This window comes from Nerophis lumbriciformis, linkage group LG02 (assembly GCF_033978685.3).
Source record: "Nerophis lumbriciformis linkage group LG02, RoL_Nlum_v2.1, whole genome shotgun sequence".
NCBI lineage: Eukaryota > Metazoa > Chordata > Actinopteri > Syngnathiformes > Syngnathidae > Nerophis > Nerophis lumbriciformis.
In genome coordinates this window covers 10,554,569-10,577,500 of record NC_084549.2, presented here as the reverse complement: position 1 = coordinate 10,577,500, position 22,932 = coordinate 10,554,569, and the positions used below count along the sequence as shown (strand labels likewise).

General features: G+C 39.1%; 1 protein-coding gene across 23 annotated transcripts in view; it reads left to right on the top strand.

The window, feature by feature from the left end:
* Nucleotides 1-2,021: 2,021 nt before the first annotated feature.
* kcnma1a (potassium large conductance calcium-activated channel, subfamily M, alpha member 1a) overlaps nt 2,022-22,932 on the top strand; it is a 691,811-nt gene continuing 670,900 nt past the window's right edge. For 5 of the 23 annotated variants that reach the window (XM_072915478.1, XM_061937131.2, XM_061936820.2 and 2 more), the window contains exon 1: nt 2,026-3,064. In XM_072915478.1, the coding sequence (XP_072771579.1) occupies nt 2,792-3,064 (273 nt within the window). In that variant the 5' untranslated portion in view covers nt 2,026-2,791. Of the gene's footprint in view, nt 3,065-22,932 lie in introns of all 23 variants that reach the window. The other 18 variants (XM_061937508.2, XM_061937642.2, XM_061937355.2 and 15 more) reach the window with 7 other exon arrangements.

Below are 22,932 nucleotides of genomic sequence, written 5' to 3'. Positions count from 1 at the left end.
ATTAACTGAGGAAGTACGATGCTTGATGAATACATCATCGTTGCTACAATTCATGTGATCAATCAACATTTGTGCTGCTGACCTTTTGTTCCTGCAGCTGTGTGGAAGAAATGACAATCATTGTTGAACCATGTGATTTCTCTCAGCCAATTAGAATGAAGGTAATGCGCATAATGCAAAATATACTCTAAATTAAAAAAAAAATACAACTTTACATAGTTAATCCAATGATGCATCTTATAAACACACATATACAGTATAGTGGTATATATATAACATATGCATATATATATGTATATATACAGTATATGCATATATATATATCCATATATATATATATGCATATATATGTATATGTATATATGCATATATATGTATATTTATATGTATATTTATGCATATATGTATATATTTATGCATATATGTATATATATGTATGTATTTATATATGTATATATGTGTATATATATGTATGTCTATATGTGTATATATGCATATGTATGTATATATGCATATATACATATGTATGCATATATATGTATATATGTATATATATGTATGTATATATATGTATATGTATATATGTATACATATGTATGTATATATGTGTATATATATATATGTGTGTATATATATGTATGTATATGTGTATATATATGTATGTATATATATGTATATGTGTATACATATATATATATGTATGTATATATATGTATATGTATATATATATGTATATATATATATATATATGTATGTATATATATGTATATATAAATGATAAATAAATGATAAATGGGTTGTACTTGTATAGCGCTTTTCTACCTTCAAGGTACTCAAAGCGCTTTGACACTACTTCCACATTTACCCATTCACACACACATTCACACACTGATGGAGGGAGCTGCCATGCAAGGCGCTAACCAGCACCCATCAGGAGCAAGGGTGAAGTGTCTTGCTCAGGACACAACGGACATGACGAGGTTGGTACTAGGTGGGGATTGAACCAGGGACCCTCGGGTTGCGCACGGCCACTCTTCCACTGCGCCATGCCGTCCCTATATGTATGTATATATGTATAAATATGTATATATATTTATGTATATATGTATGTATTTATGTATTTATATATGTATATATACTGTATATGTATATATATTTATGCTTATATGTATATATATATATGTATTTATATATGTATATATGTGTGTATATATATATATGTATATATGTATATATATTTATGCATATATGTTTATATATGTATGTATTTATAAATGTGTATGTGTACATATATATATATATATGAATATATATCAATTATATATATATATATATATATATATATGAATATATATCAATTATATATATATATATATATATATATATATATATATAATTGATGTGGTTTAAAAAAATATATGTATTTATGTATATATATTTATGCATATATGTGTATATATGTATGTATTTATAAATGTATATGTGTACATACATATATATATATATATGAATATATATCAATTATATATATATATATATATATATATATATATATATATGAATATATATCAATTATATATATATATATATATAATTGATGTGGTTTAAAAAAATATATGTATATATATTTATGCATATATGTGTATATATGTATGTATTTATAAATGTATATGTATACACATATATATATATATATATATATATATATATATATATATATATATATATATATAATTGATGTGGTTTAAAAAGTCCTCATGATAAAATTTACATATTTTATCTGTTTAATTGGAAGTCATTGGATGTGTGCACATGTACTTGATGAACCTCCATAATAATCATTTATAATATTTATTATTCATTATCTAACTGTGCAGACTTCACATGTCATTAAGCTAAATAGATGAAAGCTTCCGCTCGGCTCACCATCTTTTTTTGGACACCATCTTCATTATTATTATTATTACTATTATTATTATTATTATTCCATGAGCACTTAAGCTCCTCCCTCCTACCTGTGAAAGCCCCGCCCCCCTCATGTAACACTGTCTTCCCCGGTCTTTGACTGACAGGCGCTCGGCTGGCAGCTCCGTGCCATGCATGCTTCCTCGCTGCCGGATGGAGACACTCGCAGACGGGGACAACAGACACACCGAGAGAGAGAGACACACACTTCTTCCTATCCTTTTGCCGGAATCGAACAGGGCGCTAACTGACTGACGACGACGACACCCGCCGGAACATGTCGAGTTGTCGTCGGCGGCTCTTTTAGCCTACAGAACGCCCGCCCTCGCCATCGACTTGCCCGGTGCAAGTGGCATCGATTACCCCCCCTTGTAAGGCAGGACGGTTGGATGGAAGACGGCTAGAGCTACTGGTGTCCTCATCGTGGATCTTCTTTATTTTTATTATTATTGAAAAAAAAAAAATATATATATATATATATATATATAAAAAAATAATTTTTGCTTTTGTGACCCGGACTAATAAGCGGCTGCCTCGGGGGCCATCTCTGCCATGGCCGCCGGGGAGCCTCTGAGGACCACTTTCGTCCCTTTTCGCTCATTTTCACTCCCGACTCGGATGGAAACGCCGTTGTAGTGCTGCTATTCCGGGCAGCTCCCCAGTACACACCACCGCACTCCCAGCGGGCGTGTGCGCGCTGATATTCGGCCCAAAAAAAAAAAAGAAAAAAAAAAAAAGGGCGACGGTAAAGCTTTTCTTCCGCCCGGAGCAACATGGCGGGCGAGCGGGGCTGGGGACGCTGGCACAGGCTCGCCCTGGCTCCTCCATGCTAGCCGAGGCGGATGGCAGCGCCAGCTCTATGCGGACAAACAGCGACCCTCAGCCCAAAGCGGACTCCTCGATCCTCATCTCCAAGATGGAAGCCGTCGTCATTCCCTTCTCGTCCGAGGTGCCCTGCGACAATAACGGGCAGCGCATGTGGTGGGCGTTCCTCGCCTCCTCCATGGTGACCTTCTTCGGGGGACTCTTCATCATCCTGCTGTGGAGGACCCTCAAGTACCTGTGGACTGTTTGCTGCCACTGCAACGTTAAAAACAAGGTACGGCTGCCATTTTATTGGATTGTTTCCCCTCACACATGAGTCCTTTGGCTGGGTTGGATTTCATCATGGCTGCTGCTGTTTTGATGTTGGAGATGTAAATAAAAAAAGAGCGTCCATGATGGAAGGGAGGAAGGAAGAAGGCTGGTCTGCTGTGACTTGATGTGTGTTCACTTGCAAGGAAAGTGATGCATCACCCCCGACCCTTGCTGCTCTTTGGCCTGTTTTATCACTGAACATCCACAGGTGTGTGTGTGTGTGTGTGTTCTTGTATTTCTACCCTTCTTGAGACATCAACAAGGAAAAGTACAGTCCTGGTGAGGACCGGTGAACAAGTTAGGACCGGAATCATGGTCCCAATACGGAAAACCATTGCATCTAATAGAGAGCCAAATACCAGAGCAGTGGTTCTTCACCTGGGGTCGATCGAACCCTAGGGGTTCGGTGGAGCCTCCGCCGCGGAGGTCGAGACACACCCGACTTATCGTGTAAATAAAAACTTCTCCCTATCGGACAACAGGAGAAGTCACACTGATTTTCAGGCGTGTAATTTGTCGTGAGTTGATGCTCTGTGTTGGTTTTGTTCTTGGAACAAGGTGATGTTCATGCACGGTTCATTTTGTGCACCAGTAAAAAAAAAAACCATAGTTTTTCTCTAAAGAAGGGTTCGGTGAATGCGCATATGAAAACGGTGGGGTTCGGTAGCTCCAACAAGGTTAAGAACCACTGTACTAGAGTCTGTGAACATTGCTCCAAAGTCAGGATTTTTTGTTGATTTTAATGTGCGTACAAAAGTAAACATGGACAGGTGCAAAGGCAGCAATATATGATAAAACAAGACGGCAGCTAAAGAAGGACTTCCCTATTCATCCCCGAAAAAATCCGCCAGCTGATTTTTGTCATAATTTTGCCAAGTACAATTGCGATTATTATTATAATATTGCCAAAATTTTAAAGTTTTCTTATAAAATTGTGACTTGTCGAGTAAAATTACGACTCTTTTTATAAAATTGCCAAAATGTTAAGCATTTCATGTAAAATTGCGACTGTTATTCAGTAAAATTCCAACTTTTATCATTATATTGCACAAATGTTCGGTTTTCCTTGTAAAATTTTGACTTGCGTTGAGTAAAATTACGACTTATCATAATAATAGAGGTCGGCATTTTTCGGAGGTCTCAAGAAGGTAAAAAAATACAAGAATGAGTGTTTGTGTGTTCTTGTATTTCTACCCTTCTTGAGACATCAACAAGGAAAAGTACCGTCCTGGTGAGGACCGGTGAACAAGTTAGGACCGGAATCATGGTCCCAATACGGAAAACCATTGCATCTAATAGAGAGCCAAATACCAGAGCAGTGGTTCTTCACCTGGGGTCGATTGAACCCTAGGGGTTCGGTGGAGCCTCCGCCGCGGAGGTCGAGACACACCCGACTCATCGTGTAAATACAAATATGAAAACGGTGGGGTTCGGTAGCTCCAACAAGGTTAAGAACCACTGTACTAGAGTCTGTGAACATTGCTCCAAAGTCAGGATTTTTTGTTGATTTTAATGTGCATACAAAAGTAAACATTGACAGGTGCAAAGGCAACAATATAGGTGATGTTCATGCACGGTTCATTTTGTGCACCAGTAAAAAAAAAACCATACAACTTTGTTTTGAATTAAAAAAAAAAAACCTAAACATTTTGTTTTTCACTAAAGAAGGGTTCGGTGAATGCGCATATGAAAACGGTGGGGTTCGGTAGCTCCAACAAGGTTAAGGACCACTGTACTAGAGTCTGTGAACATTGCTCCAAAGTCAGGATTTTTTGTTGATATAATGTGCATACAAAAGTAAACATTGATAAAACAAGACGGCAGCTAAAGAAGACCTTCCCTATTCATCCCCGAAAAAACCCGCCAGCTGACTTTTGTCATCATTTTGCCAAGTAAAATTGCGATTATTATTATAATATTGCCAACATTTTAAAGTTTTCTTATAAAATTGTGACTTTTGTCGAGTAAAATTACGACCCTTTTTATAAAATTGCCAAAATATTAAGCATTTCATGTAAAATTGCGACTGTTATTCAGTCAAATTCCAACTTTTATCATTATATTGCACAAATGTTCGGTTTTCCTTGTAAAATTTTGACTTGCGTTGAGTAAATCTACGACTTATCAAAATAATAGAGGTCTGCATTTTTCGGACGTCTCAAGAAGGTAAAAAATCCAAGAATGAGTGTGTTTGTGTTCTTGTATTTCTAGCCTTCTTGAGACATCAACAAAGAAAAGTACCGTCCATGTGAGGACCGGTGAACAAGTTAGGACCGAAATCATGGTCCCAATACGGAAAACCATTGCATCTAATAGAGAGCCAAATACCAGAGCAGTGGTTCTTCACCTGGGTTCGATCGAACCCTAGGGGTTCGGCGGAGCCTCCGCCGCGGAGGTCGAGACACACCCGACTCATCGTGTAAATAAAAACATGAAAACGGTGGGGTTCGGTAGCTCCAACAAGGTTAAGAACCACTGTACTAGAGTCTGTGAACATTGCTCCAAAGTCAGGATTTTTTGTTGATATAATGTGCATACAAAAGTAAACATTGATAAAACAAGACATTAGCTAAAGAAGGACTTCCCTATTCATCCCCGAAAAACCCCGCCAGCTGACTTTTGTCTTGAGACACCAACAAGGAAAAGTACCGTCCATGTGAGGACCGGTGAACAAGTTAGGACATAAATCATGGTCCCAATACGGAAAACAATTGCATCTAATAGAGAGCCAAATACTAGAGTCTGTGAACATTGCTTCAAAGTCAGGATTTTTTGTTGATTTTAATGTGCATACAAAAGTAAACATGGACAGGTGCAAAGGCAGCAATATATGATAAAACAAGACGGCAGCTAAAGAAGGACTTCCCTATTCATCCCCGAAAAAACCCGCCAGCTGACTTTTGTCATAATTTTGCCAAGTACAATTGCGATTATTATTGTAATATTGCCAACATTTTAAAGTTTTCTTATAAAATTGTGAATTTTGTCGAGTAAAATAACGACTCTTTTTATAAAATTGCCAAAATATTAAGCATTTCATGTAAAATTGCGACTGTTATTCAGTAAAATTCCAACTTTTATCATTATATTGCACAAATGTTCGGTTTTCCTTGTAAAATTTTGACTTGTGTTGAGTAAAATTACGACTTATCAAAATAATAGCGGTTGGCATTTTTCGGAGGTCTCAAGAACGTAAAAAATACAAGATTGAGTGTGTTTGTGTTCTTGTATTTCTACCCTTCTTGAGACATCAACAAGGAAAAGTACCGTCCATGTGAGGACCGGTGAACAAGTTAGGACCGAAATCATGGTACCAATACGTAAAAACCATTGCATCTAATAGGGAGCCAAATACCAGAGCAGTCGTTCTTCACCTGGGGTCGATCGAACTCTCCGCCGCGGAGGTCGAGACACACCCGACTCATCGTGTAAATACAAATATGAAAACGGTGGGGTTCGGTAGCTCCAACAAGGTTAAGAACCACTGTACTAGAGTCTGTGAACATTGCTCCAAAGTCAGGATTTTCTGTTGATTTAATGTGCGTACAAAAGTAAACATTGACAGGTGCAAAGGCAACAATATAGGTGATGTTCATGCACGGTTCATTTTGTGCACCAGTAAAAAAAAAACCATACAACTTTGTTTTGAATTTAAAAAAAAAAAACTAAACATTTTGTTTTTCACTAAAGAAGGGTTCGGTGAATGCGCATATGAAAACGGTGGGGTTCGGTAGCTCCAACAAGGTTAAGGACCACTGTACTAGAGTCTGTGAACATTGCTCCAAAGTCAGGATTTTTTGTTGATATAATGTGCATACAAAAGTAAACATTGATAAAACAAGACGGCAGCTAAAGAAGGACTACCCTATTCATCCCCGAAAAAACACGCCAGCTGACTTTTTTCATAATTTTGCCACGTAAAATTCAGATTATTATTATAATATTGCCAACATTTTAAAGTTTTCTTATAAAATTGTGACTTTTGTCGAGTAAAATTACGACTCTTTTCATAAAATTAGTAAAATGTTAAGCTTTTCATGTAAAATTGCGACTGTTATTCAGTAAAATTCCAACTTTTATCATTATATTGCACAAATGTTCGGTTTTTCTTGTAAAATTTTGACTTGCGTTGCGTAAAATTACGACTTATCATAATAATAGAGGTCGGCATTTTTCGGAGGTCTCAAGAAGGTAAAAAATACAAAAATGAGTGTGTTTGTGTTCTTGTATTTCTACCCTTCTTGAGACATCAACAAGGAAAAGTACCGTCCATGTGAGGACCGGTGAACAAGTTAGGACCGGAATCATGGTCCCAATACGGAAAACAATTGCATCTAATAGAGAGCCAAATACTAGAGTCTGTGAACATTGCTCCAAAGTCAGGATTTTTTGTTGATTTTAATGTGCGTACAAAAGTAAACATTGACAGGTGCAAAGGCAGCAATATATGATAAAACAAGACGGCAGCTAAAGAAGGACTTCCCTATTCATCCCCGAAAAAACCCGCCAGCTGACTTTTGTCATAATTTTGCCAAGTAAAATTCCGATTATTATTATTATATTGCCAACATTTTAAAGTTTTCTTACAAAATTGTGACTTTTGTCGAGTAAAATGACGACTCTTTTCATAAAATTGGCAAAATGTTAAGCTTTTCATGTAAAATTGCGACTGTTATTCAGTAAAATTCCAACTTTTATCATTATATTGCACAAATGTTCGGTTTTCCTTGTAAAATTTTGACTTGCGTTGAGTAAATCTACGACTTATCGCAATAATGGACGTTAGCATTTTTCAGAGGTCTCAAGAAGGTAAAAAATACAAGAATGAGTGTGTTTGTGTTCTTGTATTTCTACCCTTCTTGAGACATCAACAAGGAAAAGTACCGTCCATGTGAGGACCGGTGAACAAGTTAGGACCGAAATCATGGTACCAATACGTAAAAACCATTGCATCTAATAGGGAGCCAAATACCAGAGCAGTGGTTCTTCACCTGGGTTCGATCGAACCCTAGGGGTTCGGCGGAGCCTCCGCCGCGGAGGTCGAGACACACCCGACTCATCGTGTAAATACAAATATGAAAACGGTGGGGTTCGGTAGCTCCAACAAGGTTAAGAACCACTGTACTAGAGTCTGTGAACATTGCTCCAAAGTCAGGATTTTTTGTTGATATAATGTGCATACAAAAGTAAACATTGATAAAACAAGACAGCAGCTAAAGAAGGACTTCCCTATTCATCCCCGAAAAAACCCGCCAGCTGACTTTTTGTCTTGAGACACCCAACAAGGAAAAGTACCGTCCATGTGAGGACCGGTGAACAAGTTAGGACCGAAATCATGGTCCCAATACGGAAAACAATTGCATCTAATAGAGAGCCAAATACTAGAGTCTGTGAACATTGTTCCAAAGTCAGGATTTTTTGTTGATTTTAATGTGCATACAAAAGTAAACATTGACAGGTGCAAAGGCAGAAATATATGATAAAACAAGACGGCAGCTAAAGAAGGACTTCCCTATTCATCCCCGAAAAAACCCGCCAGCTGACTTTTGTCATCATTTTGCCAAGTAAAATTCCGATTATTATTATAATATTGCCAAAATTTTAAAGTTTTCTTATGAAATTGTGACTTTTGTCGAGTAAAATTACGACTCTTTTCATAAAATTGGCAAAATGTTAAGCATTTCATGTAAAATTGCGACTGTTATTCAGTAAAATTCCAACTTTTATCATTATATTGCACAAATGTTCAGTTTTTCTTGTAAAATTTTGACTTGCGTTGAGTAAAATTACGACTTATCATAATATTAGCGGTCGGCATTTTTCGGAGGTCTCAAGAAGGTAAAAAATACAAGAATGAGTGTGTGTGTGTTGTATTTCTACCCTTCTTGAGACATCAACAAGGAAAAGTACCGTCCATATGAGGACCGGTGAACAAGTTAGGACCGAAATCATGGTCCCAATACAGAAAACAATTGCATCTAATAGAGAGCCAAATACCAGAGCAGTGGTAAACAATGTGGGTAAAACACTGAATATTGGCAACGTATGAACGTCACGCCCCCTCTCGATCGACATATTTTACAATCACGCGAAACGCAACAAAAATGCAACAAACACAGTGAAATACGAACGAGAAAGGTAAAAAAAATAAACCCACCTACGACCTGATATATCTGACACAATTAAACATCGCTGAATCAATAGTTATCTCCCATTCGGACACTTTTCAATTTGCAATGAAGGATCGTCAGGATTACTTTGAAGTTCAGGTTATCACTTCAGCGTCACATGTCATCCATCATACCTGACAGCGCCCGGCAAGGATACTGATGAAAATAAACCACGGGTATAATTAGGTATCCATCTTATGACTCCTGGTAGTGTTGGTGCTTATAAAAAAAAAAAAAAGAGAAACCATGTCTCTGCTCTGTCTTTTTTTCTATTTGGGAAAAGCTGCGTCATGCGGTTGGGTGACTTTGGAGGGGCTTGACACTCGGGGCTGTTGTGGAGGGACGAGGCTCGTTAGGAGTATCAGGAGGTGGAAACTGGATCGGCGTTCAGCTGACTGGAGCGGACGGTGTCAGAAACAGGATGCATCTTTGTTCGGGGGAGGGGTCGTAAGTCTACTCCTTGGTCAAAGTTTTTGGGCCAGTGTGAAGATAGAAAAGGGGTCTTTTGGGGGTGGCATGATGGAGGCTGATGTCATTGACTCGCAGCTGCGTCCCAATTCTTGATGGTGGGGCTTTAAGGGGATGATTGTAGATCAAGAGGCAGCACAGAAAACTTGGCCTCCGGAAACTGTATGGGTATCTTCTTATTTAGGCGAGCAGGGGTGGCCAAAAAATCAAATAAGTATCGCAAATTCCGCACTATAAGCCACTATTTATTCCTACACTTTGAACCCTGCGGCTTTTGAAATGGAGCAGCTAATTTATAATAGGGCTGCAACTAACGATTAATTTGATAATCGATTAATTTGTCGATTAATCGATTAATAATCGGATAAAAGAGACAAACTACATTTCTATCCTTTCCAGTATTTTATTGAAAAAAAACCCAGCATACTGGCACCATACTTATTTTGATTATTGTTTCTCAGCTGTTTGTACATGTTGCAGTTTATAAAGGTTTATATAAAAAAAAAAAAAAAATAAATAAAATAAAAATTGCCTCTGTGCATGCGCATAGCATAGATCCAACGAATCGATGACTAAATTAATCGCCAACTATTTTTATAATCGATTTTAATCGATTTAATCGATTAGTTGTTGCAGCCCTAATTTATAATAAAAATAATTTTATAAACAAAACAAGCAAAAACATTGAGAGAGTGCGTGGAGGGGGGTGGCGTGGCCCGCGTGCCTGCCGCAGAACAGGGTGTGTCAGGACCCGGCCTCGAAGACGGCGACGGGCGCGTAGATGGCCCAGGTGGACCTTGTTATCTAATCACCTGTCGCCTTTATTAGCGGCAGCCGTGAGGAAACGAGTAGTGGGAGTGGGAGGTGCCGCTGAGAGACACGGACGCAGAAAAGACAGTGTGCTGAAAAGCAAAAGACTTTGCGCCATCCGTCCATCCATTTTCTACCGCTTGTCACATTTTATTTTTCACTAAAGAAGGGTTCGGTGAATGCGCATATGAAAACGGTGGGGTTCGGTAGCTCCAACGAGGTTAAGAACCACTGTACCAGAGTCTGTGAACATTGCTCCAAAGTCAGGATTTTTTGTTGATTTAATGTGCCTACAAAAGTAAACATGGACAGGTGCAAAGGCAGCAATATATGATAAAACAAGACGGCAGCTAAAGAAGGACTTCCCTATTCATCCCCGAAAAAACCTGCCAGCTAACTTTTGTCATGATTTTGCCAAGTAAAATTCTGATTATTATTATTATATTATTGCCAAAATTTTAAAGTTTTCTTATAAAATTGTGACTTTTATCGAGTAAAATTATGACTCTTTTCATAACATTGGCAAAATGTTAAGCTTTTCTTGTAAAATTACAAAAGTTATTCAGTAAAATTCCAACTTTTATCATTATATTGCACAAATGTTCAGTTTTTCTTGTAAAAGTTTGACTTGCGTTGAGTCAAATTACGACTTTTATCATAATAATAGAGGTCGGCCTTTTTCGGAGGTCTCAAGAAGGTAACAAATACAAGAATGTGTGTGTTGGTGCTCTTGTATTTTTACCCTTCTTGAGACATCAACAAGGAAAAGTACCGTCCATGTGAGGACCGGTGAGGTGAACAAGTTAGGACCGGGCCATCCATTTTCTACCGCTTGTCCCTTTTGGGGTCGCGGGGGGTTGCCAGCTGCATTCGGGCGGAAGGCGGTGTACACCTTTGCACCATTAAGTCAAATAAAACAGTGTTTAATTGTGAATTCCTGGCAGTCTGTGGTGGTCTGAAGAACCCACTAGAGGGCAACCTCTACAGAGTGTTTTATTGTTTGTGTTATAGCACCATTTTTTGGATGAGTTCGCTCCCTACAGGTGCTGCAGTGTCCTTCCATTTACCGGCATTGCTTTTTTTTTTCTTCCAACCCAAGTGCTGTTCATTCGTCTGGCCGTCCATAGCGGTTCTACATTCTTCATTCATCACTCCAAGCAACGTTTATATGTTTTTTAATATAACTAAAACTGTTAGACCTTACTCCACTGTCTGTTGGAGTATTTTCACGCGTATTTGTACGAAAATAATGTGCATACAAAAGTAAACTTTGCTAAAACAAGACGGCGGCTAAAGAAGGACTTCCCTATTCATCCCCGAAAAAACCCGCCAGCTGACTTTTGTCATCATTTTGCCAAGTAAAATTCCGATTATTATTATAATATTGCCAACATTTTAAAGTTTTCTTATAAAATTGTGACTTTTGACGAGTACAATTACGACTCTTTTCATAAAATTGGCAAAATGTTAAGCTTTTCATGTAAAATTGCGACTGTTATTCAGTAAAATTCCAACTTTTATCAATACATTGCAGAAATGTTCAGTTTTTCTTGTAAAATTTTGACTTGCGTTGAGTAAATCTACGACTTATCATAATAATGGAGGTTGGCATTTTTCGGAGGTCTCAAGAAGGTAAAAAATACAAGAATGAGTGTGTGTGTTCTTGTATTTCTAGCCTTCTTGAGACATCAACAAGGAAAAGTACCGTCCATATGAGGACCGGTGAACAAGTTAGGACCGGAATCATGGTCCCAATACGGAAAACCATTGTATCTAATAGAAAGTCAAATACCAGAGCAGTGGTTCTTCACCTGGGGTCGATCGAACCCTAGGGGTTCGGTGAAGCCTCCGCCGCGGTGGTCGAGACACACCCGACTCATAGTGTAAATAAAAACTTCTCCCTATCGGAGAAGGTGATGTTCATGCACGGTTCATTTTGTGCACCAGTAAAAAAAAACATACAACTTTGTTTTGAATTTGAAAAAAAAAACCTAAACATTTTGTTTTTCACTAAAGAAGGGTTCGGTGAATGCGCATATGAAAACGGTGGGGTTCGGTAGCTCCAACAAGGTTAAGAACCACTGTACTAGAGTCTGTGAACATTGCTCCAAAGTCAGGATTTTCTGTTGATTTAATGTGCATACAAAAGTAAACATTGATAAAACAAGACGGCAGCTAAAGAAGGACTTCCCTATTCATCCCCGAAAAAACCCGCCAGCTGACTTTTGTCATAATTTTGCCAAGTAAAATTCCGATTATTATTATAATATTTATAAAGTTTTCTTATAAAATTGTGACTTTTGTTGTGCTATCTTAATGTAATGACGCTAGTGTCATTAGCATTAGCTAATATGCTAACGCATTTACGAGTGTCTGTTAATCTTATTAACATATAAGGGCATTCTTTTTGTATTGTTTCAGTTTTACAGCGCCTCAGTAATTTCACCAACACGTCACCGTAGGGGTGTAACGGTACGTGTATTTGTATTGAACCGTTTCGGTACGGGGGTTCCGGTTCGGTTCGGAGGTGTACCGAACGAGTTTCCACACGGACATATTAAGTAGCGTACCGCTCGTTGTGTAAACAATGCACACCAAGGCACAACACACGGCATGCGAGCAGCGACCGGGCTAGGACAAAGACAAAGCCAGAGCTGGAAGACCCACCTGCCTCGTTAAGATCTCCCGTTTGGGAACACTTTGGTTGCGCGATACAACAATGGACGACGGAGGTTTGCCGACATTGTTCAGCAGTTGCTTCTGACAACACGTCAAACATGCTAACTAGGGATGTCCCGATCCAGGTTTTTGCACTTCCGATCCGATACCGATATTGTTTTTGCATTTCCGATCCGATACCGATACTGACAGATACCGATACTGACCGATACTGGCCTATCCGAGCATGTATTAAAGTTTAAAGTTATTTAGCCTACTTAGTTGTCAGAATCATGTTGAAAAGGGTTTTAGTACTCTTGATAACAACTAGCCAGCTGAATTAGGGGAGTTTGAATAATACACAATGGTTGGTAACAAGAAACTGACCTGTTTATTCAAGGATAAACACAAAATAGACACAATTATACATGACAAACAGAAATGGCATCATTGAACTAGGGCTGGGCGATATGGCCTTTTTTTAATATTGCGATATTTTAAGGCCATATTGCGATACACGATATATATCTCGATATTTTGCCTCAGCCTTGAATGAACACTTGATGCATATAATCACAGCAGTATGATGATTCTATGTGTTTTGATTGATTGATTGAGACTTTTATTAGTAAGTTGCACAGTGAAGTACATATTCCGTACAATTGACCACTAAATGGTAACACCCCAATAAGTTTTTCAACTTGTTTAAGTCGGGGTCCACTTAAATTGATTCATGATACAGATATATACTATCAGATATATACTATCATCATAATACAGTCATCACACAAGATAATCACATTGAATTATTTACATTATTTATAATCCAGGGTGTGGAGGGGGGCGCCGGATGTAAGTGTCAAAAAGACAGCCAAAAGAGTTTGATATGAGAATAAATCTAAAGTTAAAATATAGGGTAGAAATGCACCCATTTGCAGGAAATGTAGTCTTGATTTTCAAAATGTTCTTTCAAGGCTTGCATGTGTACATTAAAACATTCTTCTTCATACTGCATTAATATATGCTACTTTTAAACTTTCATGCAGAGAAGGAAATCACCCCAAAAAAAATCACTAATTTTTTTCATACGGTGTTGATGTGGAAATGTTTGCCTCGGCATTTTGATGGTGTGGACGTGTGGCACCGAATGGAGATAAGCGTCTCGACAGACGTCACAATATTTGAACAATGATGACGAAAACTGTTTTCTCTGTCGAAAATTGTTATGCGCTTATTTTTTATTTGATTTTGTGCGTGGCATAGATTTGCTATGCGCAGAGGACGCTTAAACAGTGCGCAATTGCACAGGCGAGCATCTTAGAGGGAGCGTTGCTCGCACGGCTGCGCTAGCATCACAGCTAACGTTAGCCATGCTGCTACCTCTCTGCTCGGGGAGGACGTATACGTATGTGACGTATGTCGTGACAGTATGTGACGTGTGTAAGAAGGTGCACTTGCTGTCTGTGAGAGGGAGACACAGGAAAGAGTGAGAAGAGCCTGTCGTGTACTGCCAGCAGCTAAAAGCAACTGCGTGAGAATTCACAGACCTGTGGATGTGTTGAAGGTGTGCTGGAAAATGCGGAACGGAAATTAGGGAGCAGCAGAAAAGTGGAATGTATTATTTAAATCGGTGCGTTGGAAAACACGGACCGGAGTTTTTTTTAAAACTGGATCTGGATCGGCATTTTCCCATGACTTGCCGATACGCAATTTTTGGCAAATATCGGCAGCCGATCCGATCCAAATATCGGATCAGGACATCCCTAATCTTCAGTGCACAGGAAGCCAGTACAGGTGAGCCAGTATAGGCGTAATGTGATCAAACTTTCTTGTTCTTGTCAAAAAATTTGGTAAAAAAATAACCAAAAAATGTATATTTTGTTGTTTTCTTACTGTACCAAAAATGAACCGAGGTACGTACCGAACCGAAATTTTTATGTACCGTTACACCCCTACGTCACCGTGGAGTTATTGAGTCTGTTTAGCTGATTGGAAAGATAGCTTCCGCAGCTTGTGGGTCCATGACCACGACTTCTGTTTTGTTTGATCAGCTATTTTACTGCCTTGTTACAAGCATCGTTTGGAAACAGTTATGGTATGTAAATAAACATTCACATAATCTTTCTGTGTAAATAACATATTTCACAATGTACTTTAATATATGGAAAACGTATTTTTTTCTTCTAAAATTTTGTGGGTGTGGCTTATATCCCGGTCGGTGCGCTCTATAGTCTGTAAAATACGGTATGTGAAAGTTAATGTTGGCCACAGGAAATGAGAGCCCACATCCCCTAGCCCCTTATTGTTAGACCACTTTACTGCTTGGCACAACTTGCTGCCTCCATCCTATTTTCTGTGTTGTTGTTATGCTTCTTCTCCCTCTCTGCTGTTTGGTTACCTAATAGTCTAGTGATCCACTCTGCGTCATGCCACCTCCAGAAGTTCTTACATGATGCATCTCTTAGTGGGAAATGTGTAGGGGTTAGGGAGGAGCAAAGAAGAAAAGAAAAAAAAAAGCCACTTCTTTTTGCAAACTAACGAATGGTGATAGTGCTTTTTCTAAAAAAGACTAAATAATTTAGCAGGATCTGTCTTTTATATTGTCAATTGGTAGTTTTTTTTTTCTGAGATAAAAACAAAATGACCTTTTCCAATCTTGTTTTTTTGCCTTGGCCACGAGTCAGTAAATATTTATCTACAGGAATTGAACCAGGAATGAAACGATATTTTATGGTTATCATTATTAACGCGGTATTGCTGAATGTGCTCAAAAAGTCCCCATGAGATGTATTTTTCCCTCTATACCAGGGGTGGGCAATTCATTTTTACCAGGGGCCGCATGAGCAACCTGAGCACTGCTGGAGGGCCACACCGACAATATTTCAATTAAATTTTGCTCAAATTATTTTTTTATGTACCGTAAGATAAATCATAATAATAATATTTTCCATCCATCCATCCATCCATCTTCTTCCGCTTATCCGATGTCGGGTCGCGGGGGCAGCAGCCTAAGCAGGGAAGCCCAGACTTTCCTCTCCCCAGCCACTTCGTCCAGCTCTTCCCGGGGATCCCGAGGCGTTCCCAGGCCAGCCGGGAGACATAGTCTACCCAAAGTGTCCTGGGTCTTCCCCGTGGCCTCCTACCGGTTGGACGGGCCCTAAACTCCTCCCTAGGGAGGCGTTCAGGTGGCATCCTGACCAGATGCCCGAACCACCTCATCTGGCTCCTCTCGATGTGGAGGAGCAGCGGCTTTACTTTGAGCTCCCCCCGGATGACAGAGCTTCTCACCCTATCTCTAAGGGAGAGCCCCGCCACCCGGCGGAGGAAACTCATTTCGGCCGCTTGTACCCGTGATCTTGTCCTTTCGGTCATAACCCAAAGCACATGACCATAGGTGAGGATGGGAACGTAGATCGACCGGTAAATTGAGAGCTTTGCCTTCCGGCTCAGCTCCTTCTTCACCACAACGGATCGATACAGCATCCGCATTACTGAAGATGCCGCCCCGATCCGCCTGTCGATCTCACGATCCACTCTTCACTCACTCGTGAACAAGACTCTTAGGTACTTGAACTCCTCCACTTGGGGCAGGGTCTCCTCCCCAACCCGGAGATGGCACTCCACCCTTTTCCGGGCGAGAACCATGGACTCGGACTTGGAGGTGCTGATTCTCATCCCAGTCGCTTCACACTCAGCTGCGAACCGATCCAGTGAGAGCTGAAGATCCTGGCCAGATGAAGCCATCAGGACCACATCATCCGCAAAAAGCAGAGACCTAATCCTGCAGCCACCAAACCAGATCCCCTCAACGCCTTGACTGCGCCTAGAAATTCTGTCCATAAAAGTTATGAACAGAATCGGTGACAAAGGGCAGCCTTGGTGGAGTCCAACCCTCACCAAGCTCTGACACTGATCGTACAGGGAGCGGACAGCCACAATCAGACAGTCCGATACCCCATACTCTCTGAGCACTCTCCACAGGACCTCCCGAGGGACACGGTCGAATGCCTTCTCCAAGTCCACAAAGCACATGTAGACTGGTTGGGCAAACTAAAATATTTTCATTTAACCTAACTTAACTTTATACAAAAGCAGATGGCTTTGGATGGTTTTATTTTTAACACTTTCTTACACAACACTTGATGTATAATACAATGCAAAAATTTCAATTTCTGTCACTTTATCCTGCATCCTCTTTGTTGTGAACGTAGCACGCCTGTAAGGTGATTGGCGAAGAAGTAGGAAGCGTTGCTGTTGCGTAAAAATGAGGAGTGAGGATAGACGTGCGTGTGGAAGGAATGCGATAAGTTGAGCTGTGTTAGTATAGGTTGCTCAATAAAAGTTTAAAAAGAGCGTCAGACTGGGTGTGCACTTCTTCTGGACGCTACAATTGGTGTCAGAAGTGGGATGAAATGCCTCCCAGTTCGCCTTGCCATCAAACCTGGGATTCTTCATTGAGGGCGGAATTCCCCCATGCCATGCAGCATGCGCTGCACCTGTAGACGCTGCCTCTCTCCTTCAACCCTCCCTCTCTCTCTTTGCGACGAGCTCCTCACGTCCGTGATTCACACAGACATCTGCAGTCGCTGCCGGCACCTTAAAGGCGTACTGAAATGCGATTTTCTTATTTAAACGGGGATAGCATTCTATGTGTCATACTTGATCATTTCGCGATATTGCCATATTTTTGCTGAAAGGATTTAGTAGAGAACATCGACGATAAAGTTCGCAACTTTTGGTCGCTGATAAAAAAGCCTTGCCTGTACCGGAAGTAGCAGACGAGTAGCGTGACGTCACAGGTTGTGGAGCTCCTCACATCTGCACATTGTTTACAATCATGGCCACCAGCAGCGAGAGCGATTCGGACCGAGAAAGCGACCATTTTCCCATTAATTTGAGCGAGGATGAAAGATTTGTGGATGAGGAAAGTGAGAGTGAAAGACTAGAGGGCAGTGGGAGCGATTCAGATAGGGAAGATGCTGTGAGAGGCGGGTGAGAATGACTAAAACAGTAAATAAACACAAGACATATATATACTCTATCAGCCACAACACAACCAGGTTTATATTTAATATGCCCCAAATTAATCCCGCATAACAAACACCTCCCCCCTCCCGTCCATATAACCCGCCAATACAACTCAAACACCTGCACAACACACTCAATCCCACAGCCCAAAGTACCGTTCACCTCCCCAAAGTTCATACAGCACATATATTTCCCCAAAGTCCCCAAAGTTACGTACGTGACATGCACATAGTGGCATGCACGTACGGGCAAGCGATCAAATGTTTGGAAGCGTACTCACGGTACCGTGTCTGCGTATCCAACTCAAAGTCCTCCTGGTAAGAGTCTCTGTTGTCCCAGTTCTCCACAGGCCAATGGTAAAGCTTGACTGTCATCTTTCGGGAATGTAAACAATGAAACACCGGCTGTGTTTGTGTTGCTGAAGTCGGCCGCAATACACCGCTTCCCACCTACAGCTTTCTTCTTTGCTGTCTCCATTGTTCATTGAACAAATTGCAAAAGATTCACCAACACAGATGTCCAGAATACTGTGGAATTTTGCGATGAAACAGACGACTTAATAACTGGCCACCATGCTGTCTCAAAATGTCCTCTACAATCCGGGACGTCACGCGCTGACGTCATCATACCGAGACGTTTTCAGCAGGATATTTCGCGCGGAATTTAAAATTGCACTTTAGTAAACTAGCCTGGCCGTATTGGCATGTGTTGCAATGTTAAGTGGTTGGGGGCGTGGTTAAGAGGGGAGAAGTATATTTACAGCTAGAATTCACCAAGTCAAGGATTTCATATATATATATATATATATATATATATATATATATATATATATATATATATATATATAAAATAAATACTTGACTTTCAGTGAATTCTAGCTATAAATATATATTTATTTTATTATATATATATATATATATATATATATATATATATATATATATATATATATATAAAATAAATACTTGAATTTCAGTGTTCATTTATCATTTATTCATTTATATATATATATATATATATACATACATACACACATACATACATACATACATATATATATATATATATATATATATATATATATATATATATATAAGAAATACTTGACTTTCAGTGAATTCTAGCTATAAATATATATTTATTTTATTACATATATATATATATATATATATATATATATATATATATATATATATATATAAGAAATACTTGACTTTCAGTGAATTCTAGCTATAAATGTATATTTATTTTATTATATATATTTTTATATATATATATATATATATATATAATAAATACTTGAATTTCAGTGTTCATTTATTTACACACATACACACACATAACACTCATCTACTCATTGTTGAGTTAAGGGTTGAATTGTCCATCCTTGTTCTATTCTATGTCACTATTTTTCGAACCATGCTGAACACCCTCTCTGATGATGCATTGCTGTGTGGCACGCACAAAAGTGCTTTCATCAAATGCACTAGATGGCAGTATTGTCCCGTTTAAGAGTGTCACAACATTGCTGTTTACGGCAGACGAACTGCTTTACGGTAGACAAAAACGTGACTGCTGTTGTTGTGTGTTGTTGCCGTGCTGGGAGGACGTTAATGAAACTGCCTAACAATAAACCCACATAAGAAACCTAAGAACTCGCCCTCCATCATTCTACAGTTATAACGTGATTGGGCAGGTACGCTGAGTCCGCCTGAATTTCGGGAGATTTTCGGGAGAAAATTTGTCCCGGGAGTTTTTCGAGAGAGGCGCTGAATTTCGGGAGTCTGAGGGTTGGCAAGTATGACTTGTCCACACTTGCAGACCTTTTCCTTCACTGTGTGCGGCAGTGCTTAACGTCCAGGTCACGTCCCTCATTGATTACCGTGACACCATTCTCGCTTGTATCCAATAAGTTCAAGACATTGGCTCCACATTATCGAGAAAACCCACCGCGCTTCGGCTGTCGATCACGTTTCTCGACTTCGTGCAGTTCAGCCGAGGACACGCAACAGTCTTATGCCTCCCTATGGTATAACCTGCTTTAGACACACCTTAATAGGGTTTTAGTTGTACATTTTATTTATGCAGCATGCAACCAGGGAAGGTTGCATGGGTCTCCCCACAGAGGACAACGTGAACACACACAGCTGAAGCAGGCTGCCGTGTAGCCAGCAGTCAAACATCAGCGTGTTTTGGTGAGAAGCAGCTGATGCAGCTACTGTACCGAGCGCCTTAAATCCCCCTAAGGTGCAACACGAGAGTGTTAACGTTCACTGTAAAGCTGACAGCTGCCAGGATTGTACAATTGTTTCTGTCCAAACAGCTCAAAGGAGAAGGTTGACGTACGTACACTGCAAAAAGTCAGTATTCAAAAACAAGAAAAAAAAATACAAAAATTAGGGGTATTTTATTTGAACTAAACAAAAATTATCTGCCAATAGAACAAGAACATTCGGTTTGTCAAGACTTTCCAAAACAAGTAAAATTAGCTAACCTCAATGAACCCAACAATACCTTAAAATAAGTATATTCTCACTAATAACAAGTGCACTTTTCTTGGTAGAAAAATGTTGCTCAATATGTTGAAAAATATTCTTAAATTAAGTAAATGCTAGTGTCATTATCTTGACATAATGATATGCGCTCGGCATTTTTTTTTCATGCTTGAAATAAGAAATTATTACTTTAAAAAAGTAGTTTTATACTAGTGAGTGTTGATGACACAGCTTTGCAACAGTTGATATTCTAGTTTCAAGCATGTTTTACTCAATATAGGTCATCAAATCTCAGCAACAAGCTGTAATATCTTACTAAGATCATTTAGGACCAAAACCCTTAAAACAAGTAAAACACTCAAACATGAAATCTGCTTAGTAAGAAGAATTATCTTATCAGACAGAAAATAAGCAAATATCACCCTTATTTGAGATATTTCATCTTACTTAGATTTCAGTTTTTGCAGTGTACCTCACCTCTGACACTGGCATTTAGCTTTTGTCTCTGTTTTTTTCCTCAAATTGTGTTGCCCGATTTAATTGTTTGTGGCATCTACATGTTATGTCACTGCAGGAGATGTGAGTGGTTTCTATGGTGATTGGCACAAATGGGTACAATAATGTAATGCTGCATTTAAAACAATTTTTTTTTACATTACTTTTTATTTGTGACCATACCATACTTTCTTCTCTATGAGAAACTCCTGGAAAACCACCTTAACATTAATCGTAATAACTAGAGATGTCCGATAATGGCTTTTTTGCCGATATTCCGATATTGTCCAACTCTTAATTACCGATTCTGATATCAACCGATACCGATATATACGGTCGTGGAATGAACACATTATTATGCCTAATTTTGTTGTGATGCATTAAACAATGTAACAAGGTTTTCCAAAATAAATCAACTCAAGTTATGCAAAAAAAAATGCCAACATGGCACTGCCATATTTATTATTGAAGTCACAAAGTGCGTTATTGTTTTTAACATGCCTCAAAATAGCAGTTTGGAATTTGGGACATGCTCTCCCTGAGAGATTATGAGGAGGTTGTGGTGGGCGGGGTTGGGGGTGGCGTGGGGTGTATATTGTAGCGTCCCGGAAGAGTTAGTGCTGCAAGGGTTTCTGGGTATTTGTTCTGTTGTGTTTATGTTGTGTTACGGTGCGGATGTTCTCCCGAAATGTGTTTTGTCATTCTTGTTTGGTGTGGGTTCTGTCATGTCTGTGTAATCATGTTTTGTTTTGTTTAGTTATTGGACTCTTTAGTTTCTGGCTTTTCACTCCCTTGTCTTGTTTCCATGGTTACCTATTAGTTTCACCTGTTCCACGTTTGGACTCATCGTGCACTCTTGTTTGTCACCATAGCAACCCATTAGTTTTCACCTGCCCTCACGACTCACGCACCTGTCTTTAATCATGTCGCTATTATTTAAACCCATTGTTGCCAGGAAGTCTCCCTGGCGACATCATACCCCTGACTCTCACTTCATGCCATGTCCAAGTAAGTTGTTTCTATTCATGCCACAGTTAGCGACTTTTGTTCATGTCCTTAGTTTTTTTTTTGCCCACGTGCAAGTATTGGTTTCATTTGTCAAGTTTGTACTTCCGCCTTGTGCGCGCCTTTAGTTTGTTCTTTTTGTAGTTATAGTGTTTAAATAAATCATGTCTTCACCTTCACGCCATGTCTGGTCCAAATGTTCATTTGCACCACGGGAGAACAAACCACGCCATAGTCCAAGTCTTGACAGGTTCACAGTGTGGCCATACTTGCCAACCTTGAGACCTCCGATTTCGGGAGGTGGGGGGTGGGGGCGTGGTCGGGGGTGGGCAGGGCGTGGTTGGGGGCGTGGTTAAGAGGGGAGGAGTATATTGACAGCTAGAATTCACCAAGTCAAGTATTTCATACATATATATATATATATATATATATGTATATATGTATATATATATATATGTATGTATGTATATATGTATATATGTATATATATATATATATATGTATGTATGTATATATGTATATATGTATATATATATATATATATGTATATATGTATATATATATATATGTATATATATATATATATATGTATATATATATATATATATATATCTATCCTGAAAATATGCAAACAAAACTGTGTTTAGATAATTGATACTTCAAACTTGCATAAATAAATATTAAGGAATATAACATAACTT